This window comes from Ziziphus jujuba, chromosome 9, assembly GCF_031755915.1.
Source record: "Ziziphus jujuba cultivar Dongzao chromosome 9, ASM3175591v1".
Classification (NCBI taxonomy): Eukaryota; Viridiplantae; Streptophyta; class Magnoliopsida; order Rosales; family Rhamnaceae; genus Ziziphus; species Ziziphus jujuba.
Genome location: NC_083387.1, coordinates 18403957 through 18421034, shown reverse-complemented (window position 1 = coordinate 18421034; position 17078 = coordinate 18403957). Strand labels below are relative to the sequence as shown.

The 17078-nt window shown below is 35.6% G+C and overlaps 3 protein-coding genes across 5 annotated transcripts; 2 read left to right on the top strand and 1 right to left on the bottom strand.

Moving 5' to 3' along the window:
- Nucleotides 1–6278: 6278 nt before the first annotated feature.
- LOC107427123 (putative pentatricopeptide repeat-containing protein At5g52630) lies at nt 6279–9258 on the top strand. Of its 2 annotated transcripts, none has more exons than XM_016037470.4 (2): nt 6279–6471; nt 6849–9258. In XM_016037470.4, the coding sequence occupies exons 1-2, from the start codon at nt 6376–6378 to the stop codon at nt 9024–9026; spliced, it is 2274 nt and encodes a 757-aa protein (XP_015892956.3). In that variant the 5' UTR covers nt 6279–6375; the 3' UTR covers nt 9027–9258. The 2 variants fall into 2 exon arrangements, with proteins under 2 accessions (XP_015892956.3, XP_015892955.3); XM_016037469.4 differs by having other exon boundaries at nt 6828–9258.
- A 3450-nt stretch (nt 9259–12708) lies between these two features.
- Nucleotides 12709–14402, bottom strand: LOC112492961 (CBL-interacting serine/threonine-protein kinase 8-like). 2 transcript variants are annotated; one of them, XM_025077786.3, is made up of 5 exons: nt 14266–14402; nt 13581–13693; nt 13305–13361; nt 13139–13213; nt 12709–12970 (listed from the first exon to the last, which is right to left on the bottom strand). In XM_025077786.3, exons 1-5 carry the CDS (start codon nt 14282–14284, stop codon nt 12869–12871), a joined length of 366 nt encoding a protein of 121 aa, XP_024933554.2. In that variant the 5' UTR covers nt 14285–14402; the 3' UTR covers nt 12709–12868. The 2 variants fall into 2 exon arrangements, with proteins under 2 accessions (XP_024933554.2, XP_060667621.1); XM_060811638.1 differs by lacking the exon at nt 14266–14402 and having other exon boundaries at nt 13581–13905.
- On the top strand, nt 14281–16371 carry LOC107427122 (putative pentatricopeptide repeat-containing protein At5g40405). The gene has a single exon (XM_016037468.4). It carries the CDS (start codon nt 14462–14464, stop codon nt 16307–16309), a length of 1848 nt encoding a protein of 615 aa, XP_015892954.3. The 5' UTR covers nt 14281–14461; the 3' UTR covers nt 16310–16371.
- Nucleotides 16372–17078: the final 707 nt, after the last annotated feature.

The following is a 17078-nucleotide window of genomic DNA, read 5'->3' as shown; positions in this document are numbered from 1 at the left end:
CCATGGTGTCACGGACTTGTTTGTTTACCCTTCAAGCCATGCGGCCTTAGTTGCTATTCCGACCCTTTGTTGCAACTAAGTAAGTCTTTTGCCCACTAAAAGAGAAAGCTAAGCAAAGAAAGCTAGAGCACAAAGAGAGTTTGGGAGAATGAAAGTATATTGCTTGAAAGAGAGCTTTACAAGTGTAGCTTGGATTCTTGAATCCTTGGATGCTGGGATGTTCTTGGATTCTTGGATGTTTGTTCTACAAATGAGGGTTCACCCCCTTTATATAGAGGGCTTGGCACGTAATACGAGGATACAACATTCTAGACGTTGTACATATGGCACTATCCTAGATAAGATTCTAGATAATTCTCCTAGATATTTCTATAGACTATTCTAGAAAGCCATCTTACTACATGATCCTAGAATGTTCTAGAAAGGTACATATGTCCTAGATTGTTCTCTAGTATTCTAGAACTTTCCAGAGATCTCTTGAGTCATCTAGAACCTTCTAGACTTCTCTTGAATCATCTATAACTTTATAGAATTCTCTTACCTAGAAGCTTCTAGAATCTTCCGGACCCCTCCAGATTTCTCTTGAATTATCATGAATTCTCATGGAGAGTCTGGAATATTCCGGATATGCCTCAAGGATTCCTCCATATTCATGCGGAACGTGACACTCTCCCCCACTTAATTTCGCAACGCCCTCGTCGCGCCTTCTTCCTTGAACCTTTGAATATGATCTTTGAATTGCCAAAGTGCATCAGCGGGTTCCCAACTTGCTTCGCTATCGGGTAGTCCCTTCCATTTCACCAAGTACTCATGTCTCGGATGGTTATCCCTTCCACGAACTACTCGATCAGCTAAGATGCTCTCCACATCCTTGTCATAAGTGTTGTATACCCCTATTGGTGCTCGCTTGGACTCCCTTCTTGTATGGTCTTCTTCATCCTTGTAGTATGGCTTTAAGCAACTTACATGGAAGACCGGGTGAAGTTTGAGTGTTGGAGGTAACTCTACCTTATAAGATACTTTGCCCACCTTCTTGATGATTGGAAATGGTTCTTCGTATCGGCGAACAAGGCCTCTATGTAGCCCTCGGGTAGACTTGTGTTCGGATGGAAGGATTTTGACGAACACCAAGTCTCCCACTTGATACTCCTCGTGCCTTCTTTTTGTGTCGGCCCATTTCTTCATTTTCTTGGTTGCTTTTGCAGGTGGTTTTGCACCGGGCTCCAACTCGATGCAATGATCCACCTCCCTCCTTGGTGGAAGTTTCTTAGGTAGTGGTGGCATGACATCTTTGAACTCCTCAAGGACTTGGCTAACCTCCTTCGATGGCTCCTTGGAAGTAACTTCTTCTTCCTTGCGTAGAGTAGCAAGGAATGTAGGCTCCCCTTTCTTTACTCCTTTCTTGAGTTGCATGGCAGAGAGATGGTTGGAAGTTCTCGGCTTGTGTATTGTTGGGATCATGCAAGGGCCTCCCTCCATTATACACACCGTGTTGTAGCGAGGGAGTGGTACCACATTGAATTGTCTGAGAAATTCCATGCCAAGCACAATATCAAAGTCATCCATAGGAGCAATGGAGAAGTTGACTTTACCTTGCCAAGTACCGAGGTGTAACTCCACGTTACGAGCCATGCCATCTAGTGGTTTAGCTGCAACATTCACAGTCTTTAACCACCCTTGACCCTTGTCAAGTTTTAGGCCAAGCCTCATGGCCTCCTCCCTCTTTATGAAATTGTGAGATGCTCCGGTGTCCACCATGACTTGAGTATCCTTACCATTAATACGTGCTGCCATGTACATGAGGGAGTTGTCCTTTGCATTGTGAGCTGGGATCGGTCTAGCCTTCAATGAGTTAAGGAGTTGTAGACAACCCATTTGTGTTTGCTCTTGAGTTTCCCTCTCTTCGAGCATGGCACTTAATGACTTCCTCTTTGGACAATCTCTTGCCCAATGGGGACCATCACATAAGAAGCAATTTTCCTTCGGCTTGAATTCGGGCTTGCCTCCTTTCTTCCAATCTTTGTTAGGTAGTGGTGGCCTTCTTGGAAACTCCTTACTTTGGGGAGTTTTATGGAACTTGGCTCCCCCACCTTTAATATAATTATTCTTAGGCTTAGGGTTGGAAGACTCACCTCGCCCATATTCGACAAGTGTTTCGGCCGTAGTGAGGGCAGTGGAAATATCTTGTACTCCCCTTCGTTGAAGCTCTTGGCATGCCCACGGTTGCAACCCATCCATGAAGTTGAAAAGGAGGTCCTCCTCACTCATGTTGGGAATTTGGAGCATTAACCCAGAGAATTGCTCCACATATTCACGGATGGATCGTTGGTGCTTCAACTCCTTCATGCGTTTCCTAGCATCATTCGCCACATTCTCGGGATAGAATTGTTTCTTCAATTCACTCTTTAAATCTTCCCAAGAATTGATGGCGCATATGCCTTTCTTCATTTCTTCATGCTTTCTACGCCACCATACCGCAGCAAGATTAGTAAGATAGAGGGTAGCGGTGTTTACCTTTTGCTTCTCGTCTTGGAAATCCAAGGCCTCGAAGTACCGTTCCATGTGCCACATGTAGTTGTCCAACTCCTTTGCATCCCTTCTCCCACTAAACTCCTTGGGCTTGGGAGCATCTACCCTTGGAGTAGAGACTATTTGTTGGGTAGCGACGGTGCCACTAGTTGCAGCTCTCTTGCATAACGCCCAATCCTCACGTGTCTCCTCTAAACTCTTCTTAAACTCATCTAATTGAGCTTGCATAAGGGACAAGGTTTCAATTACCTTTGTTTGGAAAGCTTGGCTTTCATGACGCCATGCCTCGGTGTTGGCCTCGTTGGTGTATTGCATGGTACCTCTAAGCTCCCCCACTTGGTCACCCACACGACCATCGAGCTCCTCCATGCCTTGCTCCACACAATCAAGTCGCTCCAACATGTCGGCAACAGCCAACTCCATCTTGACCACCTTGGTCTCCATGGCGGTGAGAACGTCCTTCGACTTTGAATGCCCACGTCCCTTCCTTGCAGCTTCGGGGATGACCTCCCTTCCCCTTGCTTCTTCAACCACAACCTCTGATGAAGACATGTTGCTCTAGATGCTAGCTTTAACCTTGGCTCTGATACCACTTGTCACGGACTTGTTTGTTTACCCTTCAAGCCGTGCGGCCTTAGTTGCTATTCCGACCCTTTGTTGCAACTAAGTAAGCTTTTTGCCCACTAAAAGAGAAAGCTAGAGCACAAAGAGAGTTTGGGAGAATGAAAGTATATTGCTTGAAAGAGAGCTTTACAAGTGTAGCTTGGATTCTTGAATCCTTGGATGCTGGGATGTTCTTGGATTCTTGGATGTTTGTTCTACAAATGAGGGTTCACCCCCTTTATATAGAGGGCTTGGCACGTAATACGAGGATACAACATTCTAGACCTTGTACATATGGCACTATCCTAGATAAGATTCTAGATAATTCTCCTAGATATTTCTATAGACTATTCTAGAAAGCCATCTTACTACATGATCCTAGAATGTTCTAGAAAGGTACATATGTCCTAGATTGTTCTATAGTATTCTAGAACTTTCCAGAGATCTCTTGAGTCATCTAGAACCTTCTAGACTTCTCTTGAATCATCTATAACTTTCTAGAATTCTCTTACCTAGAAGCTTCTAGAATCTTCCGGACCCCTCCAGATTTTTCTTGAATTATCATGAATTCTCATGGAGAGTCTGGAATATTCCGGATATGCCTCAAGGATTCCTCCATATTCATGCGGAACGTGACACATGGGAAGCTTGACCAACAAATTGATAGTCGCTTTCTGATAGAAATATATGGTATGTGCTCATTACCTTTGTTTCTTTTCAAGCAGCCATTTTTAAAAACTGCCAAATCTTGTCCCCTTTTTACCCTTCAAGCTGCAATTCTTTAATCTGTCACTCCATAATCTTGCTTTATTTACCTGTTATCAAGCAAGTGTTATAAAGAATTTCAATATATAGTTCGAATCTAACTGCTTTTGAAACAAGGAGCTGAGGATTAACTTGTAACTTTGGAAGGCTAGTATAGTTGGAACTTATCTGCATTGTGCATGACTGTTTGTTCCAATTCAAATTTCCAAATTCGTTGCTTCTATAATATTTCCTCTGACAGGTTATCGTTGGTTTGGAAACAGAATATGGGATTCTACGTGTAAAGTTCCTTTTCCACTTTTTCCTTTCAATTCATCCTTATTTTAATTGTCAAGACTCACTTCTTTCCCTCGCTTGTCTACACCTTTCAACCCCTTCCTGAAGAAGATCATAGCTCCATGAGGGCCACGAAGCGACTTATGTGTTGTGGTAGTTACAATATCTGCATATTCAAAAGGAGATAGAATAACACCTGAAGCAACCAATCCACTGATATGTGCAATATCAGCCAGCATGACTGCTTTCTGCTTATCACAGACCTGTTCCAATCATCAAGAATACTGTCTTATAATTCGAACACTAGTACATTAACTTTCAATCACATATTTATTATTATTATTATTATTTTCAATTGTCATAGAGTACCTTGCGAATACGAGCATAATCATAAAGGCGTGCATAGCAGTTGCACCAGCAACAATTAGTTTTGTCCTGAAAAGTGTAGCCCTTTTCTCCAACTGCAGAGTTTTTATTTGCATGGGCAAGTAACTTGTATATTAGACATCTTTTTATTCATATATCATATTTCTTTGATAAAATAAGCAATAAAAGCATTAGACCAACCATATCAGACAAAAGTAGCAAACACGATTAGCTAGCAGTATGAGAACTTCCACAATAACATACCTGGTCATAGTCAATATAGCCAGTGCTTTCGTCTAATCTGTGTGGCATTGTCTCGAAGAATATAGACACAGCAGATATTTTCTTGGTATCAGTCTGCAGAATCATCAAAAAAATTTATTAAAATTTTACATAAGGTATACCAACAAATCAAAAACACATGCACTTGCATATAGTAACTTCTAATAGAATATTCCAGGTGCTGATATTGAAAGCATGCCAAGTTATTATGAACAAATTCAATTCAAACGTTTATGGAAGTCAAATTTTTGAATACTAGTATACCCACAAGTATTCATTGAAAAAGACAATACATTTCACAGACATACCAACAAAGAGCATTTACAGTCATCTGCTAATCAGGTATTTGAAAATCTATTCAGCACAGTTAAAAGGATCTTTTATGTCCCTAAAATAGGCATTTCTGGTTGAAGTTTGTCCGGAACATAAAAGAGTAGCAAATTTTTTGTTGCTAAGAGTATGAGACATTAAAATAAAAATAAATGAGTCAACAATAAAACCCTTTTGCCTGCTCACAAGTTATTTACATATACTTGACTGTACACTATCCTATATATATATATATATAGAGAGAGAGAGAGAGAGAGAGACCAAATTTTGTTGGCTGAGGCCCTTGAGGATAATTTTTGCTTCTTTTGAACAACAGAAAGGGAGGACACAAAGCTAGAACTTCTCCCTTAGTATATGAAAACCTTACTTGGAGGGATTTAATGGGACAAGCGTGAGATTTTATGTTTTTAATCAGAAACAAAAGGTTTAAATTTATGAAAGTTTCATTAAAGATTACAACAATTTCACCTGTTCTTTTTGAAGAGCCTCCTAGAGGCTAAAGAAGCCAGAACCCACTAGTTTTGACTAAAAGTTTATAAAAGGGTCAAACCTCTTCATCTCAATTACCAAAACAACCACGGAAAAAGAACTTTAGCTTTAAGGCAAAAAATAATTTTTAAAAGCCATCTAAAACAGTATCTAAATAACTCCCCAACAGACAAGAGGTGGTATACAAAGATATCACATATGAGCATGCATGAGTATACTTCTCCAGTCTTCACATCTTATGGCATCTCATTTCCTAAATTGGACGAGGGTTCAAAAACTATTTCTTAAGACACCAGAGCTGATACTTTCAACTGACTAATATGAAACTATTCCAATTTTATAAATTGATGTAAATATTTGATAAAAAATTTATAAAAATATCAAAAATTTAAATGAAAATTTTTGTCCCTTTTTATTTGAGATAAAAATTTCCTATATTTTCATATTTTGACTTTTTTAAACTTTGTTTGAACTTTTATTAAAAAAATATTGGATATTTTAAACTTTTAAAACCTTTCCATAATAATAATAAATAAATAAATAAATTGATAATAATAATAATAATAATAATAATAATAAATCATTTTCAGGTAAATAAACATATAAATAAGACGAGGGTTGCTTCACTCCACAAGTGCAAACGGAAACAGATAAAATAAAGATAGAATTAGAAAACAGAGAGCCGAAGAAATGCGAGTGTTTTGAACGACCCCTCCAAAGGCGTTTCTTTCTTTCATGGCTTCTTCTTTGCCTTCAGTTGCTGTCAATGGCACCCTCAAGCTCGACTCCGATTTCAGAAAACAACCCTCATCTTTTCTTCCCACTGATAAGGTATATACTCCATACCCACTCTGCCTATCCTTCTCAAATTCTGTGTTTTTTCTCTTAACTCTTATAAATATCTACTTTATGGAAATACATGTTTTTTCTTTTCAATTTATTTTGGTCGAACAAACTAATTGTTGTATTGGAAACCATATATATACACATAAATATATGCTTCAAAAGAGTTTGTGGTTATCTAGCTTTATAGGGCTAATCCAACTTCAGTTTTGCTTTTTACAAATTAGCTTGGAAACTTTGAAGTTCAACATTTCATATGATTAAATTTAGTGCTTTTCTAGTTTGTTATGTTTTTTTGGCATTGATAAGTATGTCTTCTCTGCATGGACTATTTGGAATCTCAGAGCTCAAATGTTTCCTATCAGAGAAGTTATGTAGCCACCCATTTGGATGGAACTTCTGAACCAAAGTCTCTGGACTTCCGAGAAGCACTCTCTATGATGAAAGAGAATTCTACTGTCGAATCGACATATTATGTCAGCCTCTTGCAAGAATGCATTGATAAGAATTCAGCTGCAGAAGCTCAAATGGTGCATGCCCACATCATAAAGACTGGAAGCCATGGAGATTTATTTGTATCGACGTTCCTTGTCAATGTCTATGTGAAATGCGGAACCATGGAAAATGCTCGCAAGGTTTTTGACAATTTGCCTAGCAGAAATGTTGTTGCATGGACAACTTTGATGACGGGTTATGTACATAATTTGAAGCCAGAGCTTGCCATCCAAGTTTTTCTAGAAATGTTGAAGGCGGGTACCTATCCTACAAACTACACTCTAGGAATTGCTTTAAATGCTTGCACTTCATTGCATTCCATCAAAGTGGGTGAACAAATCCATGCCTACATTATCAAGTACCGGATTGACTTCGACACTAGTATCGGTAACTCCCTTTGTACTTTGTATGCTAAGTGTAGAGACTTGGAATCTTCTGTTAAAGCTTTTATGAAGATCAGGGAAAAGAACGTGATCTCGTGGACTGGAATTATATCTGCTTGTGGTGACAATGGTGAAGCTGCAAGGGGTTTACAATTTTTCAGTGAGATGCTTTCTGAAGATGTTGAACCCAATGAGTTTACCCTAACTAGTGTTTTGAGCCTGTGTTGTGTAATGCTGACATTGGGTGTAGGTACACAGGTTCACTCATTAAGCATCAAACTTGGCTATGAGTCAATTTTGCCCATAAAAAATTCTATAATGTATTTATACCTCAAATGCGGGCAGGTTAAAGAGGCTCAGACACTGTTTGAGGGAATGGAAACTGTCAGCTTGATTACGTGGAATGCAATGATTGCAGGATATGCCCAAATGATGGATCTTGAAGGGAACGATCTTTCAGCATATCAAAGTGGAAATGAGGCACTCAACATTTTCTCGAAATTGAATCGCTCAGACATGAAACCAGATCTCTTCACCTTCTCTAGTATCTTAACTGTTTGTAGTAGTTTGGTGGCTTTAGAACAGGGGGAACAAATTCATGCTCAGACCATTAAAACTGGGTTTCTCTCAGATGTTGTTGTTGGAACTGCACTAATTAATATGTACAATAAATGTGGAAGCATTGAGAAAGCAAGTAAAGCTTTTCTTGAGATGTCTACAAGAACTTTGATATCATGGACTTCTATGATCACGGGGCTTGCACAACATGGCAAGACTCAACAAGCATTACAGCTCTTTGAGGATATGAGATTTGCTGGAGTTAGACCAAACCAGATTACTTTTGTGGGTGTTCTATCGGCTTGTAGTCATGCTGGAATGGTAGATGAAGCACTCAGTTACTTTGAGATGATGCAAAAGGAATATAAAATTAAGCCCGTGATGGATCATTTTGCTTGCCTAATTGATATGTTTGTGAGATTGGGTCGGCTAGACGAAGCTTTCAATTTTATCGAAAAAATGGATATTGAGCCCAGTGAGTTTATATGGTCAATCCTGATTGCAGGGTGCAGAAGTCATGGGAATTTAGAACTGGGCTTTTATGCTGCCGAACAGTTACTGAAGCTAAAACCAAAAGATATTGAGACTTACGTCTTGTTGTTGAACATGTACCTCTCAGCAGGGAGATGGAAAGATGTTTCAAGGGTTAAAAAATTGATGAAAGAAGAGAAACTCGGAAAACTAAAGGATTGGAGCTGGATAAGCATCAAAGGCAAGGTTTATTCATTTAAACCCAATGACAAATCTCATCCTCAAAATGTTGATATTTACAAATCTTTGGAGAATTTGATTGACGAAGCAAAGAGTCTTGGATATGAATCGCTAGAAACTTTGATGGTAACAGATGAGGATGAGGAAAAAACATCGTCTTCTTCTTCTGCACATTATCATAGTGAGAAGTTAGCAGTTGCATTTGGGTTATTGAACACTCCTAGTGCTGCACCAATAAGGGTGATGAAGAATGTAATAATGTGCAGGGATTGCCATAACTTTGTAAAGATTATTTCATTACTGACAGATAGGGAAATAACCATACGAGACAGCAAGCGGCTTCACAAAATTGTCAATGGACGATGCTCTTGTGGGGATTTTGGCGGTCTTCTATGAAAACTAGGGAAAAACTGCTAACATTCTTCAAAAACTTGTAAACATGCTATATATATCGTAATTTTTACGTGATTTATTAATTAATCTTCTTTTTCATGTTATCAAATAACATTGGCTTAATTGATATGCCATTTACATCTACATCTCCAAAACTGTGGGTTGGAGACATCGGATTGGAGGATAATTGTTGTAATTTATAATATATATATATATATATATATTCTGTTTGATATCATGAATGATCATCATTCATTGTCTATTTATCTTTAGGAGAAAGTATCTTATGCAGCCTGCCATGTCATCTTTACAACTTTTAGTTATTACGTCGAACGTAAACCGAAATTGTTGTCGTTGATAATATATATATATATATATATATACATCTTCCTTTTCATATCATGAATAGACTTCATTCATGGTTTATTTATCTTTAGGAGAAAATATTTTATGCAACCCTCCATTTCATTCTTGTAACTTACCAATTATTACAAACAACGTATTTTATGCAATTTGCCATGTTATCTTTACAACTTCAATTATTACGTGTGTTTGAATCATAAAATATTATTTTTATCAATATAAGAAATAAAGTTTGGGAGCTATCTTGATAAGTTTTATGAAATTATAGTTGGAGTGAAGTGAAAATAATCAATGTAGATTTATGGGTATTTGTCTACAATTATAAATTGGTATAAAATATATAGATATTGGATAACTCTGCATGATTTAAAATTTAGCCTATCATTTTTATTTTATTTTTATCACTATTAACAAGCTTTGGGTGGAGGCTATATGAAGGGGTGGAAGGTACCAATTCAAGAACCACTCACACTCAGATACCCATCAACTTCTTTTTTCAATATGCTTCAGTAAAATTTTCTTTAGTTCTGTCCTTAACTTAATTATTTTATAGCTTTCATTTAGTTGTTATTTATATTTTATCTTGCTTTTCCTATGTCATTTCCAATTCTTTTTTATTAGTTGAATTTCTTTTATTAATAACGTTCTATTTATTTTCTTTTGTTTTCTCATGGCCCAATATAGAATTCTATTTTCTCATGTCCTGTCACTTACTTACAAGTAATGCAAATCAGTTCTACCAGTCGAGAATCAAGTTGTTCAAGTTTGGGGTCACCATCTGGTTGAAATAACTAAAGTCCAATCCAAGTTGAAGTTGAATCCGAATTTGAAGCCAGAGTTGAAATTGAAGTTGTAGCCAAATCCAAGCCGAAATCCAACTTGAAGTCAAAGATGAATTCTAGGCCGAATTCCAAGTTGAAACCAGAGTTGAAGCTGGAGTTGAAATTGAAGACAAACTTGAAGCTAAAGTCTAGGTCCAAGCAGGCCATAGGTGGAGTTGAAATTGGAATCCAAGTTGAAGTTGAAGTCACAGTTAAAGTTGAAATTGATGTCCAAATTGAATTTGAAGTCAAGATCCAAGCTGGAATTACAATTGGAATCCAGGCCGAAGCTGAAATCCATGCCAAAGATGAAGTCAAATTTGAAACTATAACACATTATAAGATTATGCTTGGAAACATCAAGTCCAAGAAGACTATTAATTGGGCTAATAATGGTATATCTTTCACTTTTATAAAAATTTTTGAATTTCTTATATACATATTCAAATACTTTATATTTATATCCGAACACCATTTTAATTAAATAATTAATGTTGTAAAAATATTATATCTTTTTCCTCATTAAACTTTAACTATTTTTCTCTTTCCTCAAATCCAAACTGTGGTTCTTAATTCCGACAAGAAAATTATTTTCCTTAGAATAGATCACTTTAAAAAAAAAAATTCAAAAAGAAAAAAAAAACTATTGGTGTAATTTAAACCACATTTTATAGAACAAAAAATAAATAAATAAAAACCACATAAACATAAAATATACTTGATAAGTCAATGACCTTTTGCCTTCAACAGATTTAAATGGCGTTAACAATAGCAAAGATATCGGAAAATTTAAATTTAAATTTTCCTGATATGACAATTTTTTTTTTTTCCATATACACATCAAATTTAAAATTTTTTAAGTAAAAAAAAAAAAAGAAAAAAAAAAAAGAAAAAAAAAAAAACTAAGCTCAAATATGACAAATATTTTAACTTGAAATTGCGGTCATTATATATTACATTTGTAGATATTATGGATATATGAAAGTAAATGTTAAATTTAAAGATTCAGTACCTAGACTTTGCATTTTAAATTTAAAATTCTATTTGATAATATAGAATCTAATTTTTAAAAAACATAAGAGTAAAAATTGATAGAGAAATTGAAGGAAAATTTTAAGGTAGTACTTTTTTTCCAAAAAAAAAAAAAATTAATGTAGTATGAACCATTTAATTATAATTGTTATTTAACATTTTATTTGTTCTAGAAAGTAAATATATATGTATATATATATATATATAATCCTTTTTAACATTAGAAAAAAAAAATGTAATCATTTTAAGGCTGATTTTTAATTTGGATGTATATAGAATTGAAAATCAAATATAATTGAGGCTTGAAGAGGGAAAAACTTCTTGGGAGCCTAATTAGGAAAGATAAATATTTTTATGATAGCATTAAATTATTTAAGTATTAGATAGATAAAAAAAAAAAAAAAAAGGTGTTTAGAGTATCTCAAATGGCTCTGTACAATGATTTTGTTCATTTAAAAATTTTTTACCACATCAGATAAATATATAAAATTTTAAAAAAATCTTCTTTAATGGTTCTGTGCATTAGTTCTGTCAAGCTTATGTGTTAACAAAAGAAATTATAAAGAATACTATTTACTTTTGTAAGCTCTGTTAGACAAGTTAAGTTAATATTTTATTTATTTTTATTAACTTTTTGTTAAAAGAAAAGTAACTCATGCTTGGGCTTTTGTTTTTTTTTTTTTTAATTAGATATAATTTTAAAATAAAAAATTACATATTAACATTAAAGAACATTTTAAACAGAACCTATTGAAAATAAATTATTTAAAACATTATCTATTAAATAGAAAAAATACCACATAAGCATGAACACTTTCTAAAATCAATGTCACATAAACTCCAATAAAAAAAACCATTGAAAATGTTCGTAGATATATATATACTTAAAATATCAAATATATACCATTAGATTAGATTAATAAAGAGTCCAAATTATTTGTTAAAAACCTTTGTCTAAAACAGTGGTATAACGAACTATATATATATATATATATATATTGATAATAATTTCACATATTTGTTATCTATTAACTACTAAGATTTTATAACAAAAACAAGCTTATAATATAATTAACGCAGTGATATTATCTTTATTAGCACGAAACACCCACAAGTATTCCGGAGTATTTCCGGTTCATCAAGACAAACATGCCACGAAGCATTGGCTCTGTGCAAGTTGCATTTATTCTGCTCAACAATTTCTACAGTCCTTCATTTCGAGCAAGCATTGTAATAATCTTGTACAAGGATAGAGACACAGACAAAAAAAAAATATACATAAAAATAACACAAAAATTATATGTAATAATCTTGTTCTATCACATATTATACTCCTATATATATATGTATGTATGTATGTATGTATGTATGTATGTATGTATGAGTATTTATATATATATACATATATAAATATATATATATATATATATATATATATATATATATATATTTTTTGATTTCCTGTTGGGATTGGGATGTTAACAGGGATGGAGGTTTGAGGGATGGTTGGGAAAACTGTAAATTACAATCTCATGCTGAGATCACCCTTGAAAGTAAAGCCTTTTTCAAAACACATTGAACTTCAGCAAGTAGTAATTCATTACTGAATGAAGATGTTACAAGTAAAAATCAGCGCCTCTTACTCCGGTTCTTAGAGATCCTTGATTTGCTTGATTCATTAGGTGGTTTCCAGATGATATCTTCAAGATTGCTAACGAAATTTTTGTAAAACTGCAAGATGTAGAAATGAATCCTTAACTAAATTTATGAAAAAACAAAAAAGAAAAGAGAGAAAGAAAAAAAGAATCTAATATATAATATAATAGCTAAGGCAGTCGGATACAAGTCTTGCTAATATAATGTGTATTAACCGCAGCGTTAGCATTTTTGAAAACTAACCTTGAGATAATCAGCAACATCTCCAGCTGCTTTCTGAATGTCTACCATGAAGAATGTAGGAGCAACTTCGAATATCTTCATCCAAAATAAAGATACTAAAATCAGCTGATCAAATTATTAAGAGATGCCATGTAAGCGTCAATATGGAGAAATATGCAAATCTTACTTCCAGGATAACAGAAAAATGAGATGTCTTGTTAGCTGAAAGACCTTCCACTCTCATCTGAAATTTGACATAATTTCAAAAACCTCTGTAAGTACTAGACACAGAATTTTCCAGGAAAATTGTGTACAATAACAATGCACTAATACGAACAAAACTTCATAAGCAAAGGCTCGTTACAGAACGTTGGAAGAAACAACATGGAATTCCAGAAAGAGAGGAACAGAGCTTCATAAATGAAAAAGTAAGAGAAATACGACAAAACTCCAGAGATTTTACCTTGTAATTGCGAATATGTGTTTTAAATCCCATTGATTGCGCAACAACTTCCATGCTCGATAGGACAACCTTTGCTGGTTTTTGCAAAACCGTGTTTGGTGCTTCACAGAATCCTGTCAAGGAGGAGTAAATTGAAGCATGAAACAAATACATACATTCAGCGAACACTAATAACTTGTAACATTGCCAGAGGCAGGTAAAATTGAAATGCCTTTGCAATAGCTTCCAAGCATGAAACAGTTCACAAAGTGGAAAATAAGAATCAACAGTTTTCATTATTGGTCATGTTCCTTAAACTAAAATAGATCAAACCATTTTGGGCACACTTAGTTGGAGCAATGAGAATAATTGATGAAATGAAACCAAAAAAGAATATATTGGAATAGTGAATCCATTTTATTTGTTCGGTTGAAATATAGAACCTAAGCATGAATAAGTAATTGAATCAATTTGTGATATGTAATATGTTAAACAAGTAAATGACAAAATATAAGGAAGAAAAGAATGGAGAGAGAGCATAAAAATAATTAGAGAAAACCAGAGAGAAATTGGAGAAACAGATTAGTGGTATATAACATTTTTTTTTTTTTTTTTTTTTGGGCTAAAAGTATATTTGGTATACAACATGTGGTTTATCTTTATCCATATAAATATAAATTTTTATATAGCAATTTTATAAATTCACCAGTTGCAAGAGTTGTCATATATATGGCGCAGAGCTCATTTCTAGTGCTCGCGGAGCAACTCCCCCCTTAGGAAGGTTGGATCAACTCTGTGCTGGCTAATTGTGGAGAGAACATATAGAAATACAAGTTGAAACTTGAAAGAGCTTGTCAAGGTATTGTAAATCAATACAAAAATCAATATGATATTTGACAGTGATGAGCTCCTTAAGATGCATTGCAAAACACCCAGCCATTTCTCTAATTGAATCGTCCACCACCCTCAACGAGCTTAAGCAAATCCACACCCAATTGCTTGTTAACAGTCTACTTAATGACCATCATCTTTTAGGCCAATTTGTCGCTTCCATTGCCCTCCACAACCCCAACAATCTCTATTATTCCAATCATGTCCTCAGCCAATGTCCAAACCCCACCCTCTTCACCTTCAACTCCATGATAAGAGCTTACTCCAAGAGCTCAACCCCTCACAAAAGCTTCCATTTCTACAAACGGATTCTCCGCTCTGATGATAATCTCTCACCTGATAATTACACTTTCAATTTCTTGGTTCGCACGTGCGCACAGCTTTCCGCACGTGAGACTGGACCTTCCGTTCATTGTGCTGTGGTAAAACATGGGTTTGAGAATGACCCACATATTCAAAGTGGGTTGATTTTCATGTATGCCGAATTGGGTTGGTTGAGTTCGTGCCACCAGGTTTTTGGTGAGATTCCTGAGCCAGATGTAGTGTGTCAGACGGCTATAGTGAGTGCCTGTGCGAAATGTGGTGATGTGGGTTTTGCAAGGGAATTGTTTGACAAAATGCCACAACGGGACCCTATTGCTTGGAATGCAATGATTGCAGGGTATGCACAGTGTGGGAAGTCGAGGGAGGCCTTAAATTTATTCCATTTGATGCAAATGGAGGGTGTGAAGGTTAATCAAGTATGTATGGTTTCGGTTTTATCGGCATGTTCTCACTTAGGGGCATTGGATCAGGGGAGATGGGCACATGCATATATAGAGAGAAATAAGTTGCCAATGACTTTGACGCTGGGGACTGCTCTCATTGACATGTATGCAAAGTGTGGGGATATGAACAAGGCAATGGAAGTCTTCTGGGGAATGAGTGAAAAGAATGTATATACTTGGAGTAGTGCCATGAGTGGGCTAACCATGAATGGATTTGGGAAGAAGTGTCTTGAACTTTTTTCCCTGATGAAACAAGATGGAATTCATCCAAATGAAGTCACATTTGTTTCAGTCTTGAGAGGTTGCAGTGTAGTTGGACTAGTTGATGAAGGTCGTGAGCATTTTGACTCCATGAGAAGAGTCTATGGACTTGAACCTCAGTTAGAGCATTATGGATGCATGGTTGATTTATACAGTCGAGCTGGGCGTTTAGATGAAGCCTTAAACTTCATCAACAGCATGCCCATCAAGCCTCATGCTGGTGCTTGGGGAGCTTTGCTCAATGCTTGTAGAATGTATAAGAATAGGGAATTAGGTGAGCTTGCCTCAAGAAAGATAGTAGAGCTAGAGGCCAAGAATCATGGTGCATATGTGCTTTTGTCAAATATATATGCTGATTCAAAGAATTGGGATGCAGTCAGTAATGTACGGGAGATTATGAAGGCTAAAGGTGTAAGGAAGCTTCCTGGTTGTAGTGTCCTGGAGATTGATGGTGAGGTTCATGAGTTCTTAGTTGGGGACAAATCCCATCCTAGGTACAACGAAATTGAGTTGATGTTAGGAGAAATCTCTAGGCGGCTGAAATTAGCAGGCTACGTGGCCAATACTAACCCTGTTCTCTTCGACATTGAAGAAGAAGAGAAAGAAGACGCTCTGTGTCAACATAGTGAGAAAGTGGCAATTGCTTTTGGTTTGATCAGTTTAAGGGAAGGTATGCCAATTAGGATTGTGAAGAACCTGAGAGTTTGTTGGGATTGTCATGATGTAACAAAATTGATATCTAGACTTTTTAACAGAGAAATCATTGTAAGAGATAGGAATAGATTTCATCATTTTAAAGATGGTGAATGTTCATGTAAGGGTTATTGGTGAGAGACCAAAGTGTAATCTGTCGTCCCCTTCAATGGAGAAAAAATGTCTTTAATCTTTGATTCCACATATTGTTTGATTTTCGTTTTTCTTTTCTAGCTTCCTTCAATCTTCTACAGCCAAATGTACAGAATGCTTCGGAGGTGATAACATAATACTTACTATCTGGTAGTGTCACATAAAATTTATTGTAAAGCTTAAATAAATACAGCTTTAAAGTTTGCACCTCGTCTCTAAATTTTCATCTGATTGTAGTATATCTTTTAAATAATTGAAGCAAGAAATGAACATGAAAGATTATCCTTCAGCCAAGAAAATTAATCCTGTCTGATGGAATTTTCAAGTACATGGACTTCAAGGTAAGCTTTTTCTTCATTATTGTCTACTTAAACATGGTAGGCCTACTTTATATTAGATGAGTTTTGATTGCCGCTGAACTTCAAGAACTGTAGCACGTACATGACTTTTTTTTTTCTTTTCTTTTCTTTTTTTTTTTGATCTGAATTCCATAGTTTACATGCACTGTTCGGTTTAGGATTCTTTGGTGGAGACTGCAAAAGAGGAAGCCAGTTCGATAAGTAATATAATCGCACAGGCCACCAAGTAGGGAGCCGATAAATGTAGCATCATCTATTTTACTGATTTACACGGAGGTGTAAATTATAGCTATTGTTGTAACGGAATTCTATCGAACATGTACATGTAAAATGTCGGTAACTGTTGTACCAGTATGATTAATTATTATTTGCAAACCAGAAAGCTTCACGTTGCA

Coding starts and splice junctions, on each gene's coding strand:
- LOC107427123 (XM_016037469.4), top strand. CDS start 6,376: ATGGCTTCTTCTTTGCCTTCAGTTGCTGTCAATGGCACCCTCAAGCTC. Junction 6,472..6,827: donor CTTTTCTTCCCACTGATAAG/GTATATACTCCA, acceptor TTGGAATCTCAG/AGCTCAAATGTTTCCTATCA.
- LOC112492961 (XM_060811638.1), bottom strand. CDS start 13,856: ATGAAAACTGTTGATTCTTATTTTCCACTTTGTGAACTGTTTCATGCT. Junction 13,362..13,580: donor CACATATTCGCAATTACAAG/GTAAAATCTCTG, acceptor GTCAAATTTCAG/ATGAGAGTGGAAGGTCTTTC. Junction 13,214..13,304: donor ATTTTTCTGTTATCCTGGAA/GTAAGATTTGCA, acceptor TTTTGGATGAAG/ATATTCGAAGTTGCTCCTAC.
- LOC107427122 (XM_016037468.4), top strand. CDS start 14,462: ATGAGCTCCTTAAGATGCATTGCAAAACACCCAGCCATTTCTCTAATT.